At 40.3% G+C, this 22,759-nt stretch overlaps 1 protein-coding gene across 2 annotated transcripts in view; it reads left to right on the top strand.

The window, feature by feature from the left end:
* ARHGAP42 (Rho GTPase activating protein 42) overlaps positions 1 to 22,759 on the top strand; it is a 176,687-nt gene that overhangs the window by 48,065 nt on the left and 105,863 nt on the right. Inside the window, exons 2-3 of one of the 2 annotated variants that reach the window (XM_038761754.1) lie at positions 966 to 1,061; positions 17,874 to 17,935. In XM_038761754.1, coding sequence (XP_038617682.1) covers positions 966 to 1,061; positions 17,874 to 17,935 — 158 coding nt within the window. The remainder of the gene's footprint in view (positions 1 to 965; positions 1,062 to 17,873; positions 17,936 to 22,759) is intronic. The other variant, XM_038761755.1, reaches the window with a different exon arrangement.

Genomic DNA, 22,759 nt, shown 5'->3' with positions numbered 1-22,759 from the left:
AGATGAATTTTGGTGCAGGCTGTGTGAGTATTGATATAGCACAAGCAGACAAAAACAATAAGAAATGTCATTGCTGAGCCAGGCTAATAATAATGATGATTCTGGTATTTGCTAAGCACTTACTATGTGCCAGGTACTGTACTAAGCGCTGGGGTGGTTGCAAGCAAATTGGGTTGGACATAGTCCCCGTCCCCCGTGGGGCTCACAGTCTCAATTCCAGTTCTACAGATGAGGTTACTGTGGCACAGAGAAGTGAAGTGACTTGCCTAAGGTCATATGCCATGCCCATTTAACCCCATATGTTGTCCCAGAAAGTGGCCACAGGATTTTGGTGTTAGAGATTATGTCCAGTCTGATAACCGTGTAATGGTTGCCTGCCTTGGTATCTATTCTCATGGCTAGGGAGAGGAATGTATCTTGGGTATCTGGAGTTTTTCCTAAAGTGCTAGCATGGCCTAGTGGAAAGAGCATGGGCTTGGAAGTCAGAGGTCATGGGTTCTAATCCCAGCTCCACCACTTTCCTGCTGTGTGACTTTGGACAAGCCACAGTTACCTCATCTGTAAAATGGGGATGAAGACTGTGAGCCCCACGTGGGACAACCTGATAACCTTGTATCTACCCCAGCGCTTAGAACAGTGCTTGGCACATAGTAAGCATTTAACAAATACTATTATTATTATTACTACATTGCACCCAATGAGTGGTCAGTAAGTATTCTGCCAATACAGAGTACAGGACCATAATTCATAGTCTCTGGACTTTCATTATTCCAAAATTTGAGTTTGCATAACTTGCTGACCTGACTTCTGAATTTCTGAGGGTTAAGAAAATAGTTTTTCTACTTTCCTTTTTTCCAAAATATAGTCCAAAAGCACAACTTTGAAATTTAAAGCAAATACAAAGTTCTGTGAGAAAAACTTTGAATAATCTTTTCCTTAATTGAATGTGCTCTTTTTAATTCTAGATCTGTCCATGGCAGTACAGAAATTTTCACAGTCACTGCAAGACTTCCAATTTGAATGCATTGGTGATGCAGAAACAGATGATGAAATTAGTATTGGTAAGTGCCTATTTTATTTCCAGAAGTAATAATAATTTAAAAATGGACTCTCCTGGTGCTTTTTTCAAGATGACTTAGTTTCATTGAAATTGAAGTGGTCACAGCAGCCAAAAAAAGGATTTTAAGTCCAATTAGCAAAAGAAAGTCCTCTTTGCAGTTGGTAAAGTAATAAAGTAATTCAAAAAAATGGAGGAGAGAAAGGGTACATCATCTAGGGTAAAGGGAGATAGGCAATCTGATTTTTAAAGAGTTTAACTTTAGAGCAGATTCTGTAGTTTATTGTGTACTGTGGAGAAAGGACTCATATTTCCAATGACTCAGGTTTCATAGGGGAGCCATAATGGATGTAAATGGGAAAAATAAAATGGCTGGTCTTTGTTTTTCCCCTCCTTTTCCTCATTCCCTCCCCCTTCCCCTGCTACCAATCCACTCTTAACCATCATACAACACATTTGCATCTAATCAGGAAAGGAAACTCATAATAGAATGCAAGATGAACCTATTGGGTCAAATGAGTTTTTGGATTATCCTAGAAACTCAACTACTCATGTCAGCTAACTACCCTGTCAGCAGATTACTGAGAGCCACCTCTACACTGCTATTAAATCGTCATCTGTAAAATGAGGATTATGTTCTTATTCTCCCTCCTACTCAGTCTGTGAGCCCCTATGGGACAGGGATTGTGTCCAGCCTGATTAATGTGGATCTATCCCAGCTTGATAGTGTGAACAAAGTAATAATCATGAAATTAAAAAACAAAATCCACTTTTTTGTGACTGCCAATGCAGCATAGATTTTTGCTCACTTTGGGTCACTGGTTATTTGGAAGGTTAATGCGTATATTCCAAAAGCGCTGTATATTTTTTGCCAGTCTTTTATTGAAAAAAATAAAAGATAAAAGCAGTGCTCAGAAATATAGATCAATCTCTGTTAAAAGATATCACATTAATGGTTCAAAAGGCTATGCTCTGAGGCATATCTTGGAACTGATAATTTATTACCCAAGGTGCAGTTTCTTTGGGTCTCTAGGGTGAATAATCTTATTAAGAAATGGAGACAAATGACTATATTCAAACAGGTCATAGGGGAGAGAACAAGGAATGAGGAAGAAAGTTAACTGGATCGAGCTAACCCTACCTAAATTGGTAATGTCCGATTGCATGCCATGCCGAAAAAAGTCAATTTTAAAGGTCAAGAACTGTGGGAGAGACCTAGATAGAAGATGCGGCTGCTTTAGGAGACCACCCATGAGAGACAGTGTTGGTATTACTGGAGGCAGGGCCTTAACAAACGGTTCACTGGTCAAAACGACTAGAAATGCCAAGAACAACTAGAGTATGAGGTTGTTGTTTTTCTCTTTTTTTCTATTCCCCAGGCACCACTCTTCTTCTCCCGTCATTTCTTAAACCAGTAGTGTTTATGAAGCCTCACTGGCTGAGGATAGTGATTTTAGGGGTGTTTGAACTGGGGGAAAATAGATTAGAATGACAGAGTAGTATTGATTGGGAAGCAGTGAGGCCTAATGTAAAGAACACAAGCTTGGGAGTAGGGGGAACTGGGTTCTAATCCTGGGTATGACTCTTGCCTGCTGTATGACCTTGGGGAAGTCATTTAACTACTCTGTGACTCAGTTTCCTTAGCTATAGAATGAGGATTAAATACCTATCCTTCCCTCTTAGATTATGGGACTCATGTGATACAAAATTGAGTGCTGTCTGCTTATCTTGTAACTGCCCTAGTGCTTAGTATAGTGCTTGGCACATAGTAAATGCTTAACAAATGCCACCAAAAATAAAATGGGAATGACTAGGAACAAGGAGGGGGGAGAGAGAAATAGTGGGAGAATTGGGTTGGAAGACTAACACAGTACAGTGCTTTGCACACAGTAAGCACTCAATAACTACATTTGAATGAAAAGTACAATTGCATATTGGAAGAAGAGGGCCCAGAGTCTTGTCTAATTTAGGCACAGATGCTGTTACCCCCCCTCAAAGCCTTACTGAAGGCACATCTCCTCCAAGAGGCCTTCCCAAACTAAGCCCCACTTTTCCTCATCCCCCACTCCCTTCTGCATCTCCCTGACCTGCTCCCTTCCCTCCCTCCCAGCACGACAGCACTTATGTATATATCTGTAGTTTTGTTCATTTGTATTGACGTTCGTCTCCCCACCTCTATACTGTGAGCTCCTTGTGGGCAGGGAATATCACTGTTTATTGTTGTATTGTACCTTCCCAAGCACTAAGTACAGTGCTGTGCACACAGTGAGCGCTTAATGAATATAATTGAATGAATGATTGAATGAAATGGTCAGGATTCCACTGTCTTGATTGTGTTTACATTCACCAGCTGGAATGTCTTTTCTAACTAAAATTGTCACATTTTTAACAAGTGGCAAGTCAAGGTCTGAATAAAATTTACCAGGTTGTTAGTGAATATACTCGATATCTGAATCACTGTTCACAGGAATCTAATAGGTTATCTGACAATTTAATTTGTAATAGATCTTTTCATATTTCATCTTTTCTTAAACATTCTTAAAGAAAATTAGTGTGTTTGAGGTGGCAGCAATTAATGAATATAACAAAGTAATGTTGAGAACTAGTAGATATTCTTTTCTGCATGCTCCCAGTTAACAAAAGTCATGAATATACTTTAAACATTTACAATGAGGGGGGAGAGTGTCCTTAAGAAATATTTAAAGTGACTGTCTCACAATCCTAGAAGGGCCAATTAAGGCATTTTTTTTTGGATTCAACATCAACAATACGGAGGTTATGATGAAAAAAATGCAATAGAAATATTAAAACCTGGTTTTTCTAACTGGCAGCTCCCAGTCTTAGAGGGATTCAGGGAAAGAGGTTTATTTGAGAGAGAGAAAGAGAGAGAGAGAGAGAATGTGTGTGTGTGTGTGTGTGTGTGTGTGTGTGTGTGTGTGTGTGTGTGTGTGTGTGTGTTTTAGGAGTGTATGCAGCCTCTTCCTAAATTCAACTATCAGTACTATACAAAGAATTGCAACTCATCTCAAGGAACATCAGATATTTAGTAGGCATGCACAATTTTTATAGAGAATAATTAATAACCTTGCCATGTTAACCATGTCCTATATGCCAAGCACTCATTTCTTTTGCCAGCTTCCAATTGTAACAGTGTGTACTGTAATTTAAAATCTATTTATTTTGTTGTTAGTTTACAGAGCTCCTTTTCTTGACCTTTGGAAATCAAGACCTTAGCTTCTATTTCAACCCTTCAACAAGGGCCCAATAAGTTGAATTTTTTTTTTAATTGATTTGGTTTTTTTCCTGTCTCAATCCCTTTTAAAATGTCTGGTGGGAGAGCCATTCAAGTTGGTTTTGCTAGTTAAATATCACCACCATAACTTTCCTAATTCAGCTAATGGTGATTTCATCCATTACTTGTTTATGAATTTCAATCAATCAATCAATCATATTTATTGAGCACTTACTGTGTGCAGAGCACTGTACTAAGAGCTTGGGAAGTACAAGTTGGCAACATATAGAGACAGTCCCTACCCAACAGTGGGCTCACAGTCTAGAAGGGGGAGACAGAGAACAAAACCAAACATATTAACAAAATAAAATAAATAGAATAGATTTGTACAAGTAAAATAAATAGAGTAATAAATATGTACAAACATATTTCCATAAATGATTCCTCTCATACCTACTTTCCCTTCCCTCTGTTCATGTGTGTAGATTAAAATGTGATCATTAGACTTGGATGGTATATATTCCTTGCCTAAGTATTGTTTGCAGGCTGGCTACTCATTTCAAACCTGGTGTTTGAAAACAATGTTTCTTATACAATCTCTTGTTGGGTGAAAGAAGAAAAGGCAGTAGCCAAATTACTGTAGAGCTTGGCTTTTCTTCAAAAATATTGTAGGAAATTGCAAAATGTACTGTGATCCATTAAGTTGCTGGCAAAGAACACAGAGCATAGAGAAAGAACAGAGTTTTTAAAAGCAGTAATGTTTCCAGTACTTAAAGCAGTTTCTATTTCATAGAACTAGTTGATGGGAAACCAACAATATTTATTATCATGGTTGTCCTGTCCAGAAATGTACTAAACATTATGAGGTTGACATCATTATCCACCAGAAGGATTAATATTATTGTCACAGTGACAAGGAAAGGTATATGCCACAAAGTACAGTGAGGTTCATGGCAACAGTTGATTGTAAGTGATGGTCAAAAAGTCAAAGCAAACAGCACACCTGATTTTGTTGTATGAAATTAGCGAGATTTTGATATGAATACTTGAATCCACTCCATTAGTTCTCACAGCTTTCTATTTTCTCCACAATTCTAGCAGCTATCACTTTTAGCTGCGAATAGTGGTTGCAAATCATCCTACCTAAGGTTGGGGCAAGAAGCTCTCCATGTCTGCTTGGTCAAATTAACATAGAATTATAATTTTGGTATTTGTTAAGTGCTTATTAATGTACCAAGTACTGTAATGAGTGTAGATAATAATAATAATAATAATTTTGGTATTTGTTAAGCACTTACTATGTGCCAAGCACTGTTCTAAGTGCTGGGGCAGATACATGGTAATCAGGTTGTCCCACGAGGGGCTCACAGTCTTCATCCCCATTTTACAGATGAGGGAACTGAGGCCCAGAGAAGTTAAGTGACTTGCCCAAAGTCACACAGCTGACAAGTGGCGGAGCTGGGATCAGAACCCAGGTCCTCTGACTCCAAGGCCCATACTCTCCTCATGTGACTCCACACGATTGTCCTACATCCTATCAAGGAAGCAATGGTATTTATTGAGCTCTGCATTAAGCATTTGAAAGAATACAATGCAGTAAGTAAGATGCAATCCACCCCCTTAAGGAGCTTGAAATTTAACGGTTTTTACAATTTCTAATAATTTAGGACCTTGTGATATGAATAGATAATCAAGCCCATTCTCAGGAGGAAAAGTTTTGCATTTTTAGAAGGAAAGAGAGTGCTGATATAGCCATTGCCCTCAAACAAGGTTGCACCCTTTTGTCTTGTCTTATGCTGTCAAGTCATCTCTGACCCATATTCATTCCTTCAATCATATTTATTGAGCGCTTACTGCGTGCAGAGCACTGTACTAAGCACTTGGGAAGTACAAATCAACATGTAGAGACGGTCCCTACCCAACAACGGGCTCACAGTCACAGACAGCTCACGGGTCATGGGTTTAAATCCCGACTCCGCCACTTGTCAACTGTGTGACTTTGGGCAAGTCACTTCACTTCTCTGTGCCTCAGTTCCCTCATATGTAAAATGGGGATTAAGACTGTGAGCCCTACATGGGACAACTTTGATTACATTGTATCCCCCCAGTGCTTAGAACAGTGCTCAGCACATAGTAAGCGCTTAAATACCAACATTATTATTATTATTAGAAGGGGGAGACAGACAACAAAACATGTAGACAGGTGTCAAAATCATCAGAGCAAATAGAATTATAGCTATATACACATCATTAATAAGATAAATATAGTATGTACAAGTAAAATAGAGTAACAAATATGTAGAAATATATACAAGTGCTGTGGGGAGGGGAAGAGGGTAGAGCAGAAAGGGAGGGGGAGTGATGGGGAGGGGAGGAGGAGGAGGGGAGGAAAAAGGGGGGGCTCAGTCTGGGAAGGCCTCTTGGAGGAGGTGAGCTCTCAGTAGGGCTTTGAAGGTAGGTAGCGACCCCACGGACACATCTCTCCCAGAAACCCCCACCTCCATCTGCAATTGTTCCAGTAATGTACCAATAGAGTTTTCTTGATTAAAAATCTGGAAGTGGTTTACCATTGCCTCCTTCTGCACAGTAAACTTGAGTCTCTGCCCTCGAGTCTCTCCCATGCCACTGCTGCCCAGCACAGGGGAGTTTTAACTACCCAAAACTCCAAGGCTGAAACAAGAAGTTTTTCCTAAAGTTTCCAAGTTGTTCATCTGACTTGGCCAAGTAGAAAATTAGCCATAACCAATCCTAACTTGCCTTTTTTCAGAAGGACCAGGGATCTGAATGAATTAAAGGAAACGCAACTACATTGTCACCCAGTAAATTAGGAGAAAACCTATGCCAACATAAACCTTGCATCACAGCTCAATTAGTTAATGTTATTTATTGAGTGCTTACTTTGTACCAAGCACTGTACTTAACAGTTGGGAAAGTACATTACAGTTGAGTTAATAGATAAGATCCCTGATCTCAAGGATCTTACGGTCTAGTAGATTTTCAGTGGCATTTATTGAGTGCTTACTTTGTACAGCGCACTATACTAAGCACTTGGAATCTTGTCTACCAACTGCATTGCATTCTCCCTGACCACAAGGAGTTTACAGTCTAGTATACAGTCCTACAGTTCTCTTTTGTTTCCCAAATTCAGAAGCACAGTATGAAAGGGAATCAATTTGAAATCTCTGTTATTCATTCAAAAACAATTTTCTTTTGAACTGTGTGCACAGGAAGCATATATTTACTTTTAATAGCCCTCCATCATTCAATTGAAATGATGTGTACAATTTTATTTTCCTGCTCTTTATTTAAGAATCCACCCCAAACCACCCACATTCAAACATTACTCAGCTGTTCAGACACACCATCAGGTGTTTCTCATCCTTTACAGAGCATATGAAGGCTGGTTTGGAAAAACACAGTTGTGATTTGATTAACTCTATTTTCAAGCTTCTTCTATGTTTTTTCATTTAATTTGTGGGTTCAGATGCTCAGTATCCCATGTCATTGAGTATTTTTGAAGATGTTTTAAAAGGTTGCATCCGGTCAAATTGACAGTACAAGACTACAGAAACAAGGCCTGGAAAAGTCAAAAACAGGACAAGGCTTTATGGAATATGTTCCTTTCACAAGTAATGGGCACCGGATATCCAGGTAGTGGAGTTAAGTACATTCATTGCGTTTTTACATCAAGTAATAATAATAATTATGGTACTTGTTAAGCGCTTACTATGTGCCAAGCACTGTTCTAAGCACTGTGGTAGACACAGATTGGACACAGTTTGGACACAGTCCCTGGTCTCTGGGGCTCACATTTTACAGATAAGAAAACTGCAGCACAGAGAAGTTAAGTGATTTGCCCAAAGTCACACAGCAGATGTAATAATGATAATAATGATGGCATTTATTAAGCGCTTACTATGTGCAAAACACTGTTCTAAGTGATGGGGCGGTTACAAGGAGATCAGGTTGTCCCACGGAGGGCTCACAGCCTCACTACTCTCCTATTACAACCCAGCCCACACACTTCGTTCCTCAATGTACCTCAATCTCGCCTGTCTCGTGGCTGACCTCTCGCCCATGTCTCACCTCTGGCCTGGAATATCCTCCGTCTTCATATTCAGTTTACTCTCCCACCTCCAAAGCCTTGTTGAAAGCACATCTCCTCCAAGAGGTCTTCCCTGATTTCCTTTTCTCCCACTCACTTCTGCATCACCCTAATTTGCTCCCTTTATTCACCTCTCCCTCAGCCCCACCGCACTCATGTGCATATTGGTAATATATTTATGTATATTAATATCTGTCTCCCCCTCTAGACTGTAAGCTCATTTTGGGCTGGGAATGTGTCTACCAACTCTGTTATTTTGTACTCTCCCAAGTGCTTAGTACAGAGCTCTGTGCATAATAAGTGCTCAGTAAATACAATTGATGAATTAATCTCCTCCTCCATATAATAGCCCCACCCCACCATAGGCTGTGATAGCCTTGCACTTGGGTGAGAGAGGAGCTGAAAGTTGAGTTTGGGACAAAGCAGGTGGGTGAAAACTCAGACAACACAACAGAGGGTCTACCTGTACCCTCTCCTCTTCCAATCTGCCCCCACCCCGAAGTGTGGGAATCCCTCAAGGCTCTGTTCCGGATCCCTTTTATTCACCATTTTCACCCACTCTCTTGGAGAATTTGCTCACACGGCTTCAACTACAGTGTCTACATGGATGATTCCCAAATCTACTTCTCCAGCCCTGACCTCTCTCCTTCTCTGCAACCTTGGACTTCCTCCTGCCTTCAGGACATCTCTTCTTCAATGGGAAACTTGTAGAGATTTGGAACTCAACTCCCCTTTTTCTCTGGAAAACTGGGTTCCCTCTACACTGAATCATGTTGTGCACTCAACCAATGGAATTTATCAATCATTCACTAAATGGTATTTATTGAGCACTTACTGTGTTCACAGCAATGTTCACAGTAGGGTTCAATGCAACTATATTGATAGACACTATCCCTGTCTACAAGGACCTCCTAACACTTCCTCTGCATCAAAGGAAAGAGACTTGTCTGAAATTATTTCAGATTGAAACTTAGTTCCCCATTAAAATTTCAATTTGACTCCCATCCAGAAATTGCCTGCATTAACTAGACCTATTCTCCAGCCTATCAAAACGATCCATGAGCCACCTTGCCTTCTCCTTTAGGTAAAAATTTATCACGAGTCCATGCTTGTCTGCCTGGTCTCTTCTTCTAGAGCTATTTAAGAGTGGGGGGCCATCTTTTCTTGAACATCAACCTGGTTCTCACTGTCGACAGGGATTGTGTCTGTTGATTGTTATATTGTACTCTCCCAGGCACTTAGTACACAGTAAGCACTCAATAAATACAACTAAATGAACAAATGAATGAACTCAGTTGTTGTTCAGCAAATAGCCACCGTCAAAGTACACTTTGAATCTCTTGGTGCTAGCCCAGTACTATTTCCTGTTCCCCTTAAAACCAATCACTTATCATTTGGAAAAAAGCTATGGAATTTATCACTGTCCTATAAATTTGAAGACAATGCTGTTGATCCTTGGCGTGTGTGCTGTGTCTGAGTGGATTTGAGAAAATAGATTTTTAAATTGTAGCTATGCCTTTCTATGGTGTAAATTCAGTTCCCAAATAGGAAAAGATAGGATGATGTCTGCTGGGATAATGTGGATATAAAAATGGGTAAAGGGAATATGTAAAGTGTATCTTTGTTTCTGGAACTGCCCTTCCCTGATTTTGCTGGGTTGTAGTTGTTCATGAGTATAGACTCTGCTCACATCTAAAACCACTCTGCCCTAGGACAGGATAAACATTCCAGGAAGTAATTCTTTTATCACTGTGGGGATAATAGTCCCAGAAGAAAAACTCAGAATTAAAGGCTTGCATTATTTCGTAATATGGGAATACTCTGTTTATCTTTTCCAAGGAACTTGGTGCATTCAGAGGTTAAACTGCATAGCCTTCCAAAATTCCAGAAAGAAATTGTGTACCCATTTTAAGTCACTATAAAAACCTAGTGACTGTACAAATCCCCAAATTACTGATGGATCTAAGAGAGAAGCTAGTGCTTCCAGTTTGGCCATTTTTAACTCTTAGACTTTGCAGTCTTGTTTGCTTATCACTTCCTTAGTAAGGAAATCATGAAAGAAGACTTAAACCAAAGACTCTGTGTGCATTATTAATAACAGTGTAAGATAAAATCATTCCACACCGTATTTCATATCTGTTTAATATTCTTACGCTATGCCAGGGAAAAACTAACATATGTGGGTTGCAAAGTGATGTTCTGGCAGGAAATGAAAGAATAGTCTCAATGCCAGTGTGTCAGGCCTGGTTTCCAAGCGAGCCTCTGATTTTGATTTATATTGTAGCATTTTAAGAAACTGACCACAAGAAGGCCTTTGTGGAGAATCAGACTGAATTACCTTTAAAGGTAGTTAAATAATGACCACGTATTTTTAATATGCGACTTTGGGTTCCTGGTGGCTGGGAAATATTAGACGAAAGATTAGTGAGTGCCTCCTAATGCTCAGCTGTATTTAGTGACCTGCCAGCACATGTCAGATGTTCTAGGACATTTTTTCTGTCAGTTCAGGAAGCAATTTATTGGCTTTTCTACAAAGTTTCTTTGGGGCTTGAAGCCACAAAAGAGGAAGGAGGAGGAGGAGGAGGCGTGGTTGAGGAGGAGGCATTTCATTTGATGTTGTGGCTCCCAAAAAATGACCTGAACCAAAGTTTGGAGTTTTAAGTGATACCAGTAATTTAGAACAGAGAATATTCTGTCAGTGGGATTTACTTACCCGCTGCCATATAAGTGGGATATCTGGTGAGAGGATTGCTGTTTCCCCTTAGAAATGCAGGCTATGTATCTATTAATCTGATACCAAATTTACTCTGAACCTAGAAAAAAAAATTTTTTTGAAGGTAGCACAGTTTTTTTAGTTTGCTTGTGAGTGGATTAGAGGAAAAATCTGCCCCTGAGATCATTCTTGAAGATTGGATCATTTTCATGCAAAGTCAATTGAAAGTGATCTTAGTGAGAGTTTCAGGCCTGAAATGATGGGGCAGGATGTGGGTGGAGTCCTTTAGGTTATTGTGTGGTTGCTACACTTTAATCCTCTAATCCTTGGTGTCTCTTGCAGTGTATTGTCCTGGCCTTGGTCTGCCTGGGAGAAGGATGTGAATTCATCCAGCCTCCCTGGCTCAAATCCAATAAGAAAAATATTTTCAGGCCCTGCCTTCTTTCCCCATTTTTATGTGTCAGTTCAGGGAGGATACAAGCTAAGGGCTTGACTGTAGATATCACCTTTAAAGCATCTAACTCACCAAAAATAAAAATGCAAGGATGACAGGCTCTTCCATTGGTTTTATAAAATAACCATTGAACCACAGGAAGCAGCATGGCATCGTGGATAGAGCATATAGGCCTGGGAGTCGATTCTAATCCCAGCTCCGCCACTTGCTTGACATGACCTTGGGCAAGTCACTTTACTTCTCTATGCCTCAGTTATGTCATCTGTAAAATGGGGATTGAGACTATGAGCCCCATGTGGGACAGGGACTGTGTCCAACCCTATTTACTTGTATCCACCCCAGTGCTTAGTACAGTCCCTGCTTAACAAATACCACAATTATTGTTATTATTATTATTATCGGTGCAGTTCGATTCAAAATCTCCAACTCTTTTGTAAAAACCTTCACACCTCAAACTCTGTTAGTTTTCTTGTTCAACCAGCTAAAAAGTGGGATTTTGTTTTTGTTTTTTACTGATTGCATAGGTGTGCATTTTTCCATGGGCAAAGGGTCATTTTAAAAAAGCTTCCCATATATTTTCTTTCAAGTAATTTCACAGACAGAGAGTAAAAAGAAAAGCAGTGTGTTGCCAGAGTTGGGCAGGTTCCATGAAGAACAGCTGGAGACCTGTTTTTATTGTGAGGGAGACCACAAACAAATAGCAGAGCAGAAAAACAATTGTTTTTGTGTGTTGAAATTTGCTTCTCAGACATCATTTCCATCACAACAATAAGAAAGATATCAAGGGTAAAAATAGCTTTTGTATAGAACCAGGCTATAGAAGTACTCAAACACTCCACCACTACTTTGGAAGGGAGACAAGATTGAATAAAGCGATTAAGGTGCAACTTCCTATGCTTTACTAAGAATGATTCAAAGCCACTACTCAGTGAATCACCTTTACCAGACGCTGTAAGTGCGTGAGATTAATGCTTTTGAATGGTCTCTCTTCCTGGATTACTATAATGCCAATTCTACACAGCCCAGATAAAATAATTTCTTATAAATTGGGACTCACGCTTCTTTTAATGAAATACCTTCTGGCCATTTGTACTACAAGGATTCCCCCTACTTGAAAATAAAATAATAAAACTGGAAACTTGCTTTGGCCACTACAAAGAATCATATGCCTCTTGGCTTATTATGTAATATAAATTGAAGCCGCAGAATTACCTGGTTTCAGTCATGATCAGGCATGTTGTGCTTGGCTGTCTGGTTTAAAGGGAAAAAAACCCCTCAAAGCCACTATGAATTTTAGATAAATTTCACCAACCAGGACTGATCACTAACTCAAGTCTTTGGGCACTAAAGGAGGGGAAAAAAAGTGAAATCTAGTGTTAATATCTTTTAGCCACTGAAAATCAATCATGGGTTGAGCACTTATTTTGTGCAGAGCACTGAATTAGATGCTTGGGAGTATAACAGAGTTGGGTAGACATGTTCTCTGTCCACAAAGATCTTACAGCCTAGAGGATCACCCCAGATTGATTATTAGCAGGTGGTCACAAGCCAGTTAGTGATCAGGAGTTTGCTGTTATGGTAGTGCTTTGGAAGGATGATTAGTTGAGGTCCTTGGAGTGGTGATGAGGTGTCCTTGGGAGAAAATAGTAGGGGTCACTATCCAAGAGAGGAGGGAAGATGCCATGGCATCCACTGTTTTGCCACTACTTGTTATTCTTTCTTTCTTTTTGGGGGGCCCTCTAGATAATAATAATTGCAGAATTTGTTAAGCACTTACTATGTGCCAAGCACTGTACAAAGCCCTGGTTGATTGGTTGATCAAAGTGTCGCTGCTATGCCTAGCTCCCTAGACCAATTAATCAGTCAGTTATATTTATTGAGTGCTTATTGTATGCAGAGCTGTGTACTAAGTGCTTGGGAGAGATCCCCAGGCAGCTGCCAGGATATCCACCAATGTATCAACCAGTCAATCAATGGTATTTATTGAGCGCTTACTATGTGTAGAGCACTGTACTAGCCACTTGGGAGAGTCCGATACAACAGAATTAGCAGACACGTTCATTCATAGAGCTAAACCTAGTCCTGAAAGATAATGATCCTACCGGCCCCTGTAAACAGTATACAGTACAGTAAACAGTACAGATAAGGAAACTGTCCCTCAGTTTCCTTATCTGTAAAATGGGGACAAAATACTTGTTCCCCCTACCTCTTGGATTATAAATCCCACTTGGGACAGGGACTATGTCCAATCTGATGATCTTGAATTTAGGCCAGCACTTAGCACAGCGCAAGCACAGGGTTATAGGGAATGCCGAAAAAAATTATTATTATTAACTGAAGAATACCAAGAGATAATGCTGACCAGTTCCTTTTTTGTCCTATGCCACTCCCAACTGCCTCTTTCATGCCTTCAAAGTATTAGAAAATTATCTTTGTTTTGAGAGAAAATGTCATTTGTGTCATTTACATTCATTCATTCAATCATTCAATTGTATATATTGAGTGCTTACTGAGTGCAGAGCACTGTACTAAGTGCCTGGGAGAGTACAGTATAAAAATAAATAGACACATTCCCTGCTCTTGGTTTTCAAATATTCAAGCATAGTTTCTTCTGCTCTAGTTAGTTTTTATATCTGTTTTCGCTGCAGAATTCTATGTTTGGAGTCTCACTCTTAAATTTACACATGCAGCATGGGCATAACAGAAGCTTTAATGAGTGAATGGAAACCTAGCCCACCAAAGCTCAATTTCCGATTCAATCCTTTCTCTTTGTTGTAAGAATTGTTGGATTTATGGCTGTCTTTGAAGGATGGGAGAGTTGGTGTCAACCCTGTGGAACAGAATGATAAGATGATATATTCATTTTTAAAATGATTACAACTGTTTATTGTACTCAGTTAAAACTAAATTCTTATCTCTTCTGCCTCAACAGATTAATGTCTTGACTCTGGTAATCTTGTAAGTCAGTTCAACTGCTTTGGTTAATAGCGCCTTTTATCTTCAAACTGCTTGGCCATTTAGTTTGCTCAGTGGTTGGTGTTGGCACTGATTTTTTCCCCATCATCAAAAATAGTGTTAAAATAGACCACAGGTGCCATTTCTGAAAATATTCCAGTGTTTTCACAACACTGAGCCAGATTTCCCCAGCATGCCAATATATACCAAGCCTGTAGGAGGGCCCTTTGAAAAGGCACATTAAAGGTTTTCAAATACCTTCCAGGGGTCTTTCAGGTCATTAGTCAATCAATTGTATTTACTGAGTGGGTACTCTATGCAGACCACTGTATTAGGAGCTTGGGAGAGTACCATGTAACAATAAACAGACACATTCCCTGCCCGCAACGAATTTACAATCTAGATTAAATTCCTTGGGGTCGTTTCCAATTACAACCAGGTTTGTTGCTTGAACACTAGAAGAACCTGGTGCTGTAATGAATTTGTTCTATAATTAAAGTGAGTCCCAAGGGACAGCTCATCTTGTGAGTTGTATGTGTGTGTGTGTGTGTGTGTGTGTGTGTGTGTGTGTGGAGCCACCGATAGGATGAGCAAATATCTTTGGAAGCATGGAGGGTGAGGCCAGGAAATGAGCAAGATGGTGCCCTTCAGAGGCCCCCCCCCCCCCCCAAGGGGTCGAAGGTACTGACCCAAATAGTACTGAACGAATTCACTTGTTCAATCATTCATTCAATCGTATTTATTGAGCGCTTACTGTGTGCAGAGCACCATACTAAGTGCTTGGGAAGTACAGGTTGATGTTTATTGAGCACTTACTGTGTGCAAAGCATTGGACTAAGTGCTTGGGAGAGTACAGTGTAACAATAAACAGACACATTCCCTGCCCACAACCAGCTTTTACAGTTTAGAGGGGGAGACAGACATTAACATAAATAAATAAATTACAGATATGTACATAATAATAATACATATTAGATGCTTACTATGTGCCTAGCACTGGGGTAGATTCAATATAATCAGGTAGGACGCAACCATGTCCCACATGTGGTTGACAGTGTAGGAGGGAAGGAGAACAAGTATTTTAGTGCCCATTTACAGAGAGGAAACTGAGGCCCAGAGACATTTGGTTACTTGCCCGAGGTCACATAGGGAAGTGGTTGATCCAGGCCTTGAATGAGTCTCCTGATTCCCTGTCCTGAGATCTTTTCACTAGGCTGCACCGCCTCTTCACCTGCTGGTTCTGAACCACCTCCTTAGCTGCAGGAGCAAGGTGGAGGGAAGCTGGGTGATTAAAATGAAAAATTCTGTACAGAAGAGTGTGGTGCTCTATCCACCACTGAAAGAGGACAGACCAGCTGAAAACCAGATTGGCTAGTGTAACAGTGGATTGACTGTTCCATCCGGTCAGTCTTCTGCTTGAATGCAGGCTTCAAAGTGATTTTCAAAATATATCTTGGTGAATTTGCGGAGTTTCCAAAATGTTCTAAACAAAATCCATTGGCCCAATCCTACCATATTTTGAAGGGCCTGTAAGTTTGGGTATGTAAGGTTGGGTGAGCAAAAGCTATTGTAAACTAGAAGAAAATAATAATTATAGTGATAATGGCATTTATTAAGTACTTACTATGTGCAAAGCACTGTTCTAAGCGCTGGGGAGGTTACAAGGTGATCAGGTTGTCCCATGTGAGGATCACAGTCTTTAATCCCCATTTTACAGATGAGGTAACTGAGGCACAGAGAAGTTAAGTAACTTGCCCAAAGCCACACAGCCAACAAGTGGCAGACCAGGGATTTGAACCCATGACCTCTGACTCCAAAGCTCATGCTCTTTCCACTGAGCCACGCTGCTTCTCTAAGGCTGTGATGATTTGCGTGGGTTTTCGAAAACCATGTCCATTATGAACTCTCTGCCTATCGAAATGGAAATTGAGCTTTGTAATCCTAAAGCAGGGGACATTTAAAAATCAGAAGTTTGTTACTATCTTTACGGTTGTCGGCTTTTGGGCGCTTGTAAAGAATTACTCTAACAAAGTCACTGAAGCAGCTCCGGTCATAAATCAATTGACAGTTGCAAAGAGAGGCTCTCCATCACCACAAGAAAGAAAAGAAAAAGGACAGAGAATTTATTATTAATGTCACAAGCTCTGCTTGCACCATATAGTCCTTCTGAAGTGTAAAATGTCTGCTTCTAGGCTTGCTGGTGTCACAACCAGGATATGAATGTTCCTTCATTATTGATGTTTTTCCTTCCTTGCCAAAATGGGATCTCCAGAGTTGGATCGTTTTGTAGAGAAATAGTTGCCCCCAAATTTTGAAATATTTCTCCTGATTTATAACATGTTCCTAGACCATTAATGTGTTTATCAGATTGCTCTGATTCTTCCAACTAATCCTTTGATTTCTGCTATGGTAATTGTGAACAGAGCCCCAAATGATGTGATCATATAGACATAGCATTTCCAGAAAGTTTAGTTAGCACTGTTGCTCCCAAAAGAGAGAATTACTAGATAATCCTTTGGATGCAAACATATGAAATTCCTTTCTTGTGAGATTAATTCAGCTGACTCTTGAGTTTCAATTTTTCCACATGACAACACCTTAGGTGAGCATTAGTTCAAGAACTCCAAGTCAGGCAGGGAGTAAAGCTAGAAGAGAAGGGGAGGGAAGAGATGGGAAGAAAAGGGAAGAAAGGAGAAGGGAAGGGGAATGGAGAAGGGAAGGAAAACTAAGACAGGAAGAAAGGAGAGGACCCATCTCAAAAACTCACAGCCTAAGCTTTCAGTCAATCATATTTATTAAGTGCTTACTGTGTGCAGAGCACTGTACTAAGCGCTTAACCTAAACATCCTCAACTCACCTCTCTCATTCAACCCGCACATTCAGTTTGTCACAAAACACTGTCAGTTCTATCTTCACAACATCTCCGCAATCCTCCTTTTTCATCTCCATCTAAACTGCTACTCCGGTGATCCAAGCACACACCATTTCCTGTCTTGATTACTGCATCTGCCTCTCCGCATCCTGTCTCTCCCTACTCCAGTCCACACTTCACTCTGCTGCCGAGATCATTTTTTGAAAAACTTCTCAGTCCATATCTTCCCCACTCCTCGGAAACCTAAGCGTTGCCCATGCCCCTCCTCATCAAGACTACAACCCCCACTTTATAGGAAAAGTAGGTGTACAATGTGTTTGTGTTCTTTAAACACACTCAACTATAATACTTCTAATGGCAGTTTCTTTTTGTTTTTGTCTAGCCTAGAATTTAAGGAAACAAACAGTTTCATGTTCTCTCTCTCTCTCTCTCTCTCTCTCTCTCTCTTTCTCTCTCTCTCTTTTTATTTTCTTTTTCCTATTAAGCTCAATCCCTGAAAGAATTTGCCAGGCTCCTCATTGCTGTAGAGGAAGAAAGGAGAAGACTGGTAAGTTTGGATTGTTTTGTTTATTTTCTTTTCATTTGGAAATAATTCGACTTGCCTCTGCCTTGTCATTTCATAATTTATCCATTTGCAGACATTTAAATTGTTGTATGCGCTAAATTGTGACCTCAGTTTAAAGACACTAAATTCCAACTAATATAAATATTTCTTACCTTCATTCTTTGGTAATCTTAAATACCCCAAAATGTTTGACTGTAATCTCCTTGTGGGCAGGAATGTGTCCGTTATATTCTACTATCTGAAGCACTTAGTACAGTGCTCTGAACACAGTAAGTGCTCAATAAATTTGATTGACTGACTATACATTAGAGTTGCTCTGGTTTATTTTGGTATTGAACAGATTTTTCTACAGACTTGTAGAGGTAGGACATGATTATGTGCCTGGATTGAGAAGGCCAATACCACTATTGAGAAGCGATTTGCCTAGTGGATAGTGCGTGGCCTGGGAGTCAGATGAACCTGGTTCTAATCCCAGCTCTACCACTAATAATAATAATAATGGTATTTATTAAGCCCTTATTATGTACCAAGCACTGTTCTAAGCACTGGGATAGATGTAAAGTTACTAGGTTGTCCTGCATGGGGCTCACAATCTTAATCCCCATTTTACGAATGAGGTAACTGAGGCACAGAGAAGTTAAGTGACTTGCCCAAAGTCACACAGCAGACAAGTGGCAGAGCTGGGATTCGAACCCACAACCCACTAGTCTGCTGTGTGACCTTGGGCAAATCACTTCACTTCTCTGTGCCTCAGTTACCTTGTCTGTAAAATGGGGATTAAGACTGGGAGCCCCAGGTGGGACAGGAACTATTTTCAACCTGATATCTTGTATCTATCCCAGGCTTCAGTATAGTGCCTGACTCATAGTAAGCTCTGAACAAATGCCATAAAAATGCAAAATTTGTAGTATTAATGACAGTTATTAAGAACTTAAGTGTGGGAAGCTGTGCACTGAACCGAAGTGGATCAAAACAAGGAACTAGGGTCAGAGCTAGTCACCGACTCTCAGGGGATTCCCAAAGTAGAAGATGGAGGACACCTTTTCCTCCCTTAGACTCCTCCATTTGCCTGCTGTAGTGACCTGGGGAAAGTCACTTAACTTTTCTGTGCCTCAGTTTTCTCGTCTGTAAAATGGGGATTAAATACCTGTTTTCCCTTCCACTAAGACTGGGTGTCCCATGTGGGACCAGGACTGTATCTAATTATTATTATTATTATGATATTTGTTAAGCACTTACTATGTGCCAAGCACTGTTCTAAGCACTGGGGTAGATACAAGGTAAGCAGGTCGTCCCATGTGTGGCTCACAGTCTTAATCCCCATTTGATAGATGAGGTAACTGAGGCCCAGAGAAATTAAGTGACTTGCCCAAAGTCACAGAGCTGACAAATGGGTGAGCCAGAATTTGAACCCACCACCTCTGACTCCCAAACCCAGCACTGGGGTAGATACAATATAATCAGGTATTTCACTAAACCACGCTGCTTCCAATCATATCAACCTGATCTGATTGTATCTACCCCAGTGCTCATCACAGTGCTTGGCTTATAGTTACTGCCCAATAAATATCATAATTATTAGTAGTATAATAATAATGTGAGTATTATTATTAGGACAGACACTGAGGAAAATAATAACTAAGTAAAGTCAGCAAAATAAAAATGAAGAACAACAGTAGCTACTCCTAAGGGGGCTAGAAGTTTCTCCACTCCAAGCAGGACTTTTGTGGTCTGCCCAAAGCTCAACCTATTAAAGAAGCAGGTTCTGCATCATGTTTATCTTTAGGGGGTGAGGGGGGCCTAAGACTATGGAAGCTCCTAAATGGGTGCAATTTCAGTAATTATATTGTTACATTGTAATCTTCCAAGTAAGCTCTCAGTGAATGCAATTGATTGATAGAATTGAAGACTTGATCCACTTTCAGCCTTCTGTGTCACCTAGTAGAAAGAGCAAAGGACTGGGAGTCAGAAGACCTGGGTTCTAATCCTGGCTCTGCCACTTGCCTGCTAAATGACCTTGGGCAAATCACTTCTCTTCTGTGCCTCCGTTCCCTAGTCCGTAAAAGTGGGATTCAATGCCCGTTCTTCCTCCCTCTAAAACTATGAGCCCCGAGTTGGGCAAGGATTGTCTGTATTTGTCCCAAGTGCTTAGTACGGTGCTCAGCACACAACAAGTGCTCAGTAAATATGATTGAATGAAAGAACGAATGTGTCCAATCTGACTGTGTTGTTTTTTATCTACCCCAGCACTTAGTAAGGTGAAGTTCGGGCCCATAGTAAACCCCGATCAAATACCACAGTTAATTTATCCACTGACCTCAGCACTTGTGCAGAGAAAGGCGTTGGGAGTTGCACTGAAAACAGAACAACATCATTGTAGATTGCCCATCCCCTGGGGTATCCTAATAGCCTGGCCAGTTTTCTGGAAAAGTGTAGCTTCGAACTGTTCATCCAAGTCAAAGGCACTGGCCACTTCATTTTTGCCGCAGTTCTCACATGTTATTTCAAGTCATGGGCATTCTGCACCAAGGATAGGAGCATGCTTGGAGGTCTTTTAATAAAAAGTGCTTTGAAAAGTAGAAGGTACTGTTAATAAATCTTATTAACTGTTTTACTAAAGGATGGCACTCTGGCTTGGTACAGAATGGTACACGAAGGCAAGCATCATTAAATGTGATTTGCCTGCCCACATCATGCGTTTGAATCACACTGTGGAAGAGGGAGGAGGTACTGACTTCCTCATTTTCTGAAGGAGTGTTTCAGCTTCTTTGCTGCAGGCTAAATTAATTTTGTTGTAAAACTGGGTGTTCTCCTTAAACTGCTCCACGTGAAGGACACTGGAGCTGGTGGGTGAAAGAGAAGCAATGGACAGAATGAATCTCCTTTAATCCTTTGTGACTAGTCACTAGCTGCAGATAGTTTTATTTGCAACGAGGTAGCTTGGTGTAAAGGATCATAAGCGGAATTATTTTCATGTTCCAGTCTCAAGAGATTTGTTTCATGTTTTATGAGATTGCGCTTTGCCCAGCATTAAGGCCATAAATATTTTCATCCACTTCAAATGAAATTGTTTACAGTCTCAGTTGTGCTGATTAAATACATTAGTGTTTAGAGTGTGTCTTTTGACATTAATTTTTGCAATTTATATTTTCAGGATTTCTCACCACTTTTAGGGGGGTTTTGTGGGTGGCGTGTTTGGGGCTAACAATAGCACATCCTGGAATGATTTAGGTTTTTGTTGTCATGAGAAGCAGGCTGTATTTTTGGGAAGTATAAGAATAATTCATCCAAACAGCACAATGGGAAATGCAATCTCTTTTGTTCTTGTTTATTTGTTTAAAGTGGAATTTTAGCTCTAAAATAAGAGAATTTGCAAACTGGATTCAGATGGATGAGGAAAGAAATGCTGAGTGTGAAAGACAGAGGTGGTATTCTTGATGGCATGCAGGGTGTTGCCTTTAGTTGACCTGAAATATTTTCAGAAGATTGGTTTGCTTTCTTTAGGATCAGCTTCAGATGGAGGCTTTATTTCTGTTGTTGATCTTGACATCTTTGGCCGTATCTGCATGGGGCAAAACCAATATTCATTGGCAAGAAATCCTGAACCCGCATGTTTTTGACTGTACAAATGTTTATAACCCCCCTTTCAGTCAAGTGAAGTGAGATGTGCAGTTAGTCTTTTTTTGTTGCAAGTTTTTCGGTATCAACAGAAATCCAATTTGTTTGAAGTACAGCAAGCCAGTTTTTGGAATCTGTGAGATTGCCTGGTTGCTGATTGACCTGGGAGTGCCAGATTGCCATTGATAAAGTATGGGGAGACCCTTATCTCCGACTATTTTTGCTATGCTAATCTACTAATTGTACCTTATCTGTCCTTTGTATCTGCTGGAAATTCTGTTGGTAAAAGCTGGTCTTTAGGCGCCCTCCTGCAGTTTCAGTAAACAGCCCCTTCCTTTAGTAAACAGCTCCCTTCCAGATGGTATAAGGAGTAAGCAACAGGCACTCAATAATATTAAAATGTAAACAAACTGCAATTCTCCCCCTTTAGCGTTAGCATTTGGCGGTTTTTTTTTTATTGTTGTTGGGTTTTTGTTTTGTTTTGGGTTTTTTTTGCCAGAGTTCTCAGGAGCAAGAGCAGGGTTGAGGGAATGAGACTGAAAAATGGAAAAAGTTGTCAGTGTCAGTCAGTCAATGTTTTTTATTGAGCCCTCTGTACACAACACCTTATTCTGATTCCAAGACCTCTGGAATGTTGAGTGTGACTCTGAAAACATTAGCTTTTCCCCTGTTCAGATTCTGGTGAAAAATGGGTTGTTGCCACCGCCCCCCCACACACACCCCCAGGCACTTTGATACTCACTCCACCTCCACAGCATTCATATATTCATTCATTCAGTCAGTCGTATTTATTGAGCTCTTTCTGTGTGCAGAGCACTGTACTAAGCGCTTGGAAAGTACAGTTCAGCAACGCAGGGAGACAGGCATCAAAATAAGTAAACAGACTTGTATATATCCTGATAGTAGTGATAGTAGTAGTAATAATGTTTATTGAGCACTTAAGCTCAATATATTTATATTCCATTTATTTTGCTATCTGTACATGATTTTAATGGCTGTGCCCTTCATGCCAGACACTGACTCTCCCTCTCTTCAAAGCCTTACTTAAGGCTTATCTCCTCCAAGAGGCCTTCCCAGACTAAGCCAAACTTTTCCTCATCTCCCACTCCCTTCTGCATTACCCTGACTTGCTCCCTTTGCTCGTCCCCTCTCTCCCCGCCCCACAGCACTTATGTATATATTTAATTT

This window comes from Tachyglossus aculeatus, chromosome 20 (genome assembly GCF_015852505.1).
Source record: "Tachyglossus aculeatus isolate mTacAcu1 chromosome 20, mTacAcu1.pri, whole genome shotgun sequence".
In the NCBI taxonomy this organism is placed as follows: domain Eukaryota; kingdom Metazoa; phylum Chordata; class Mammalia; order Monotremata; family Tachyglossidae; genus Tachyglossus; species Tachyglossus aculeatus.
The sequence above is the reverse complement of the archived record's forward strand: the minus strand, read 5'-3'. Positions and strand labels throughout refer to the sequence as shown.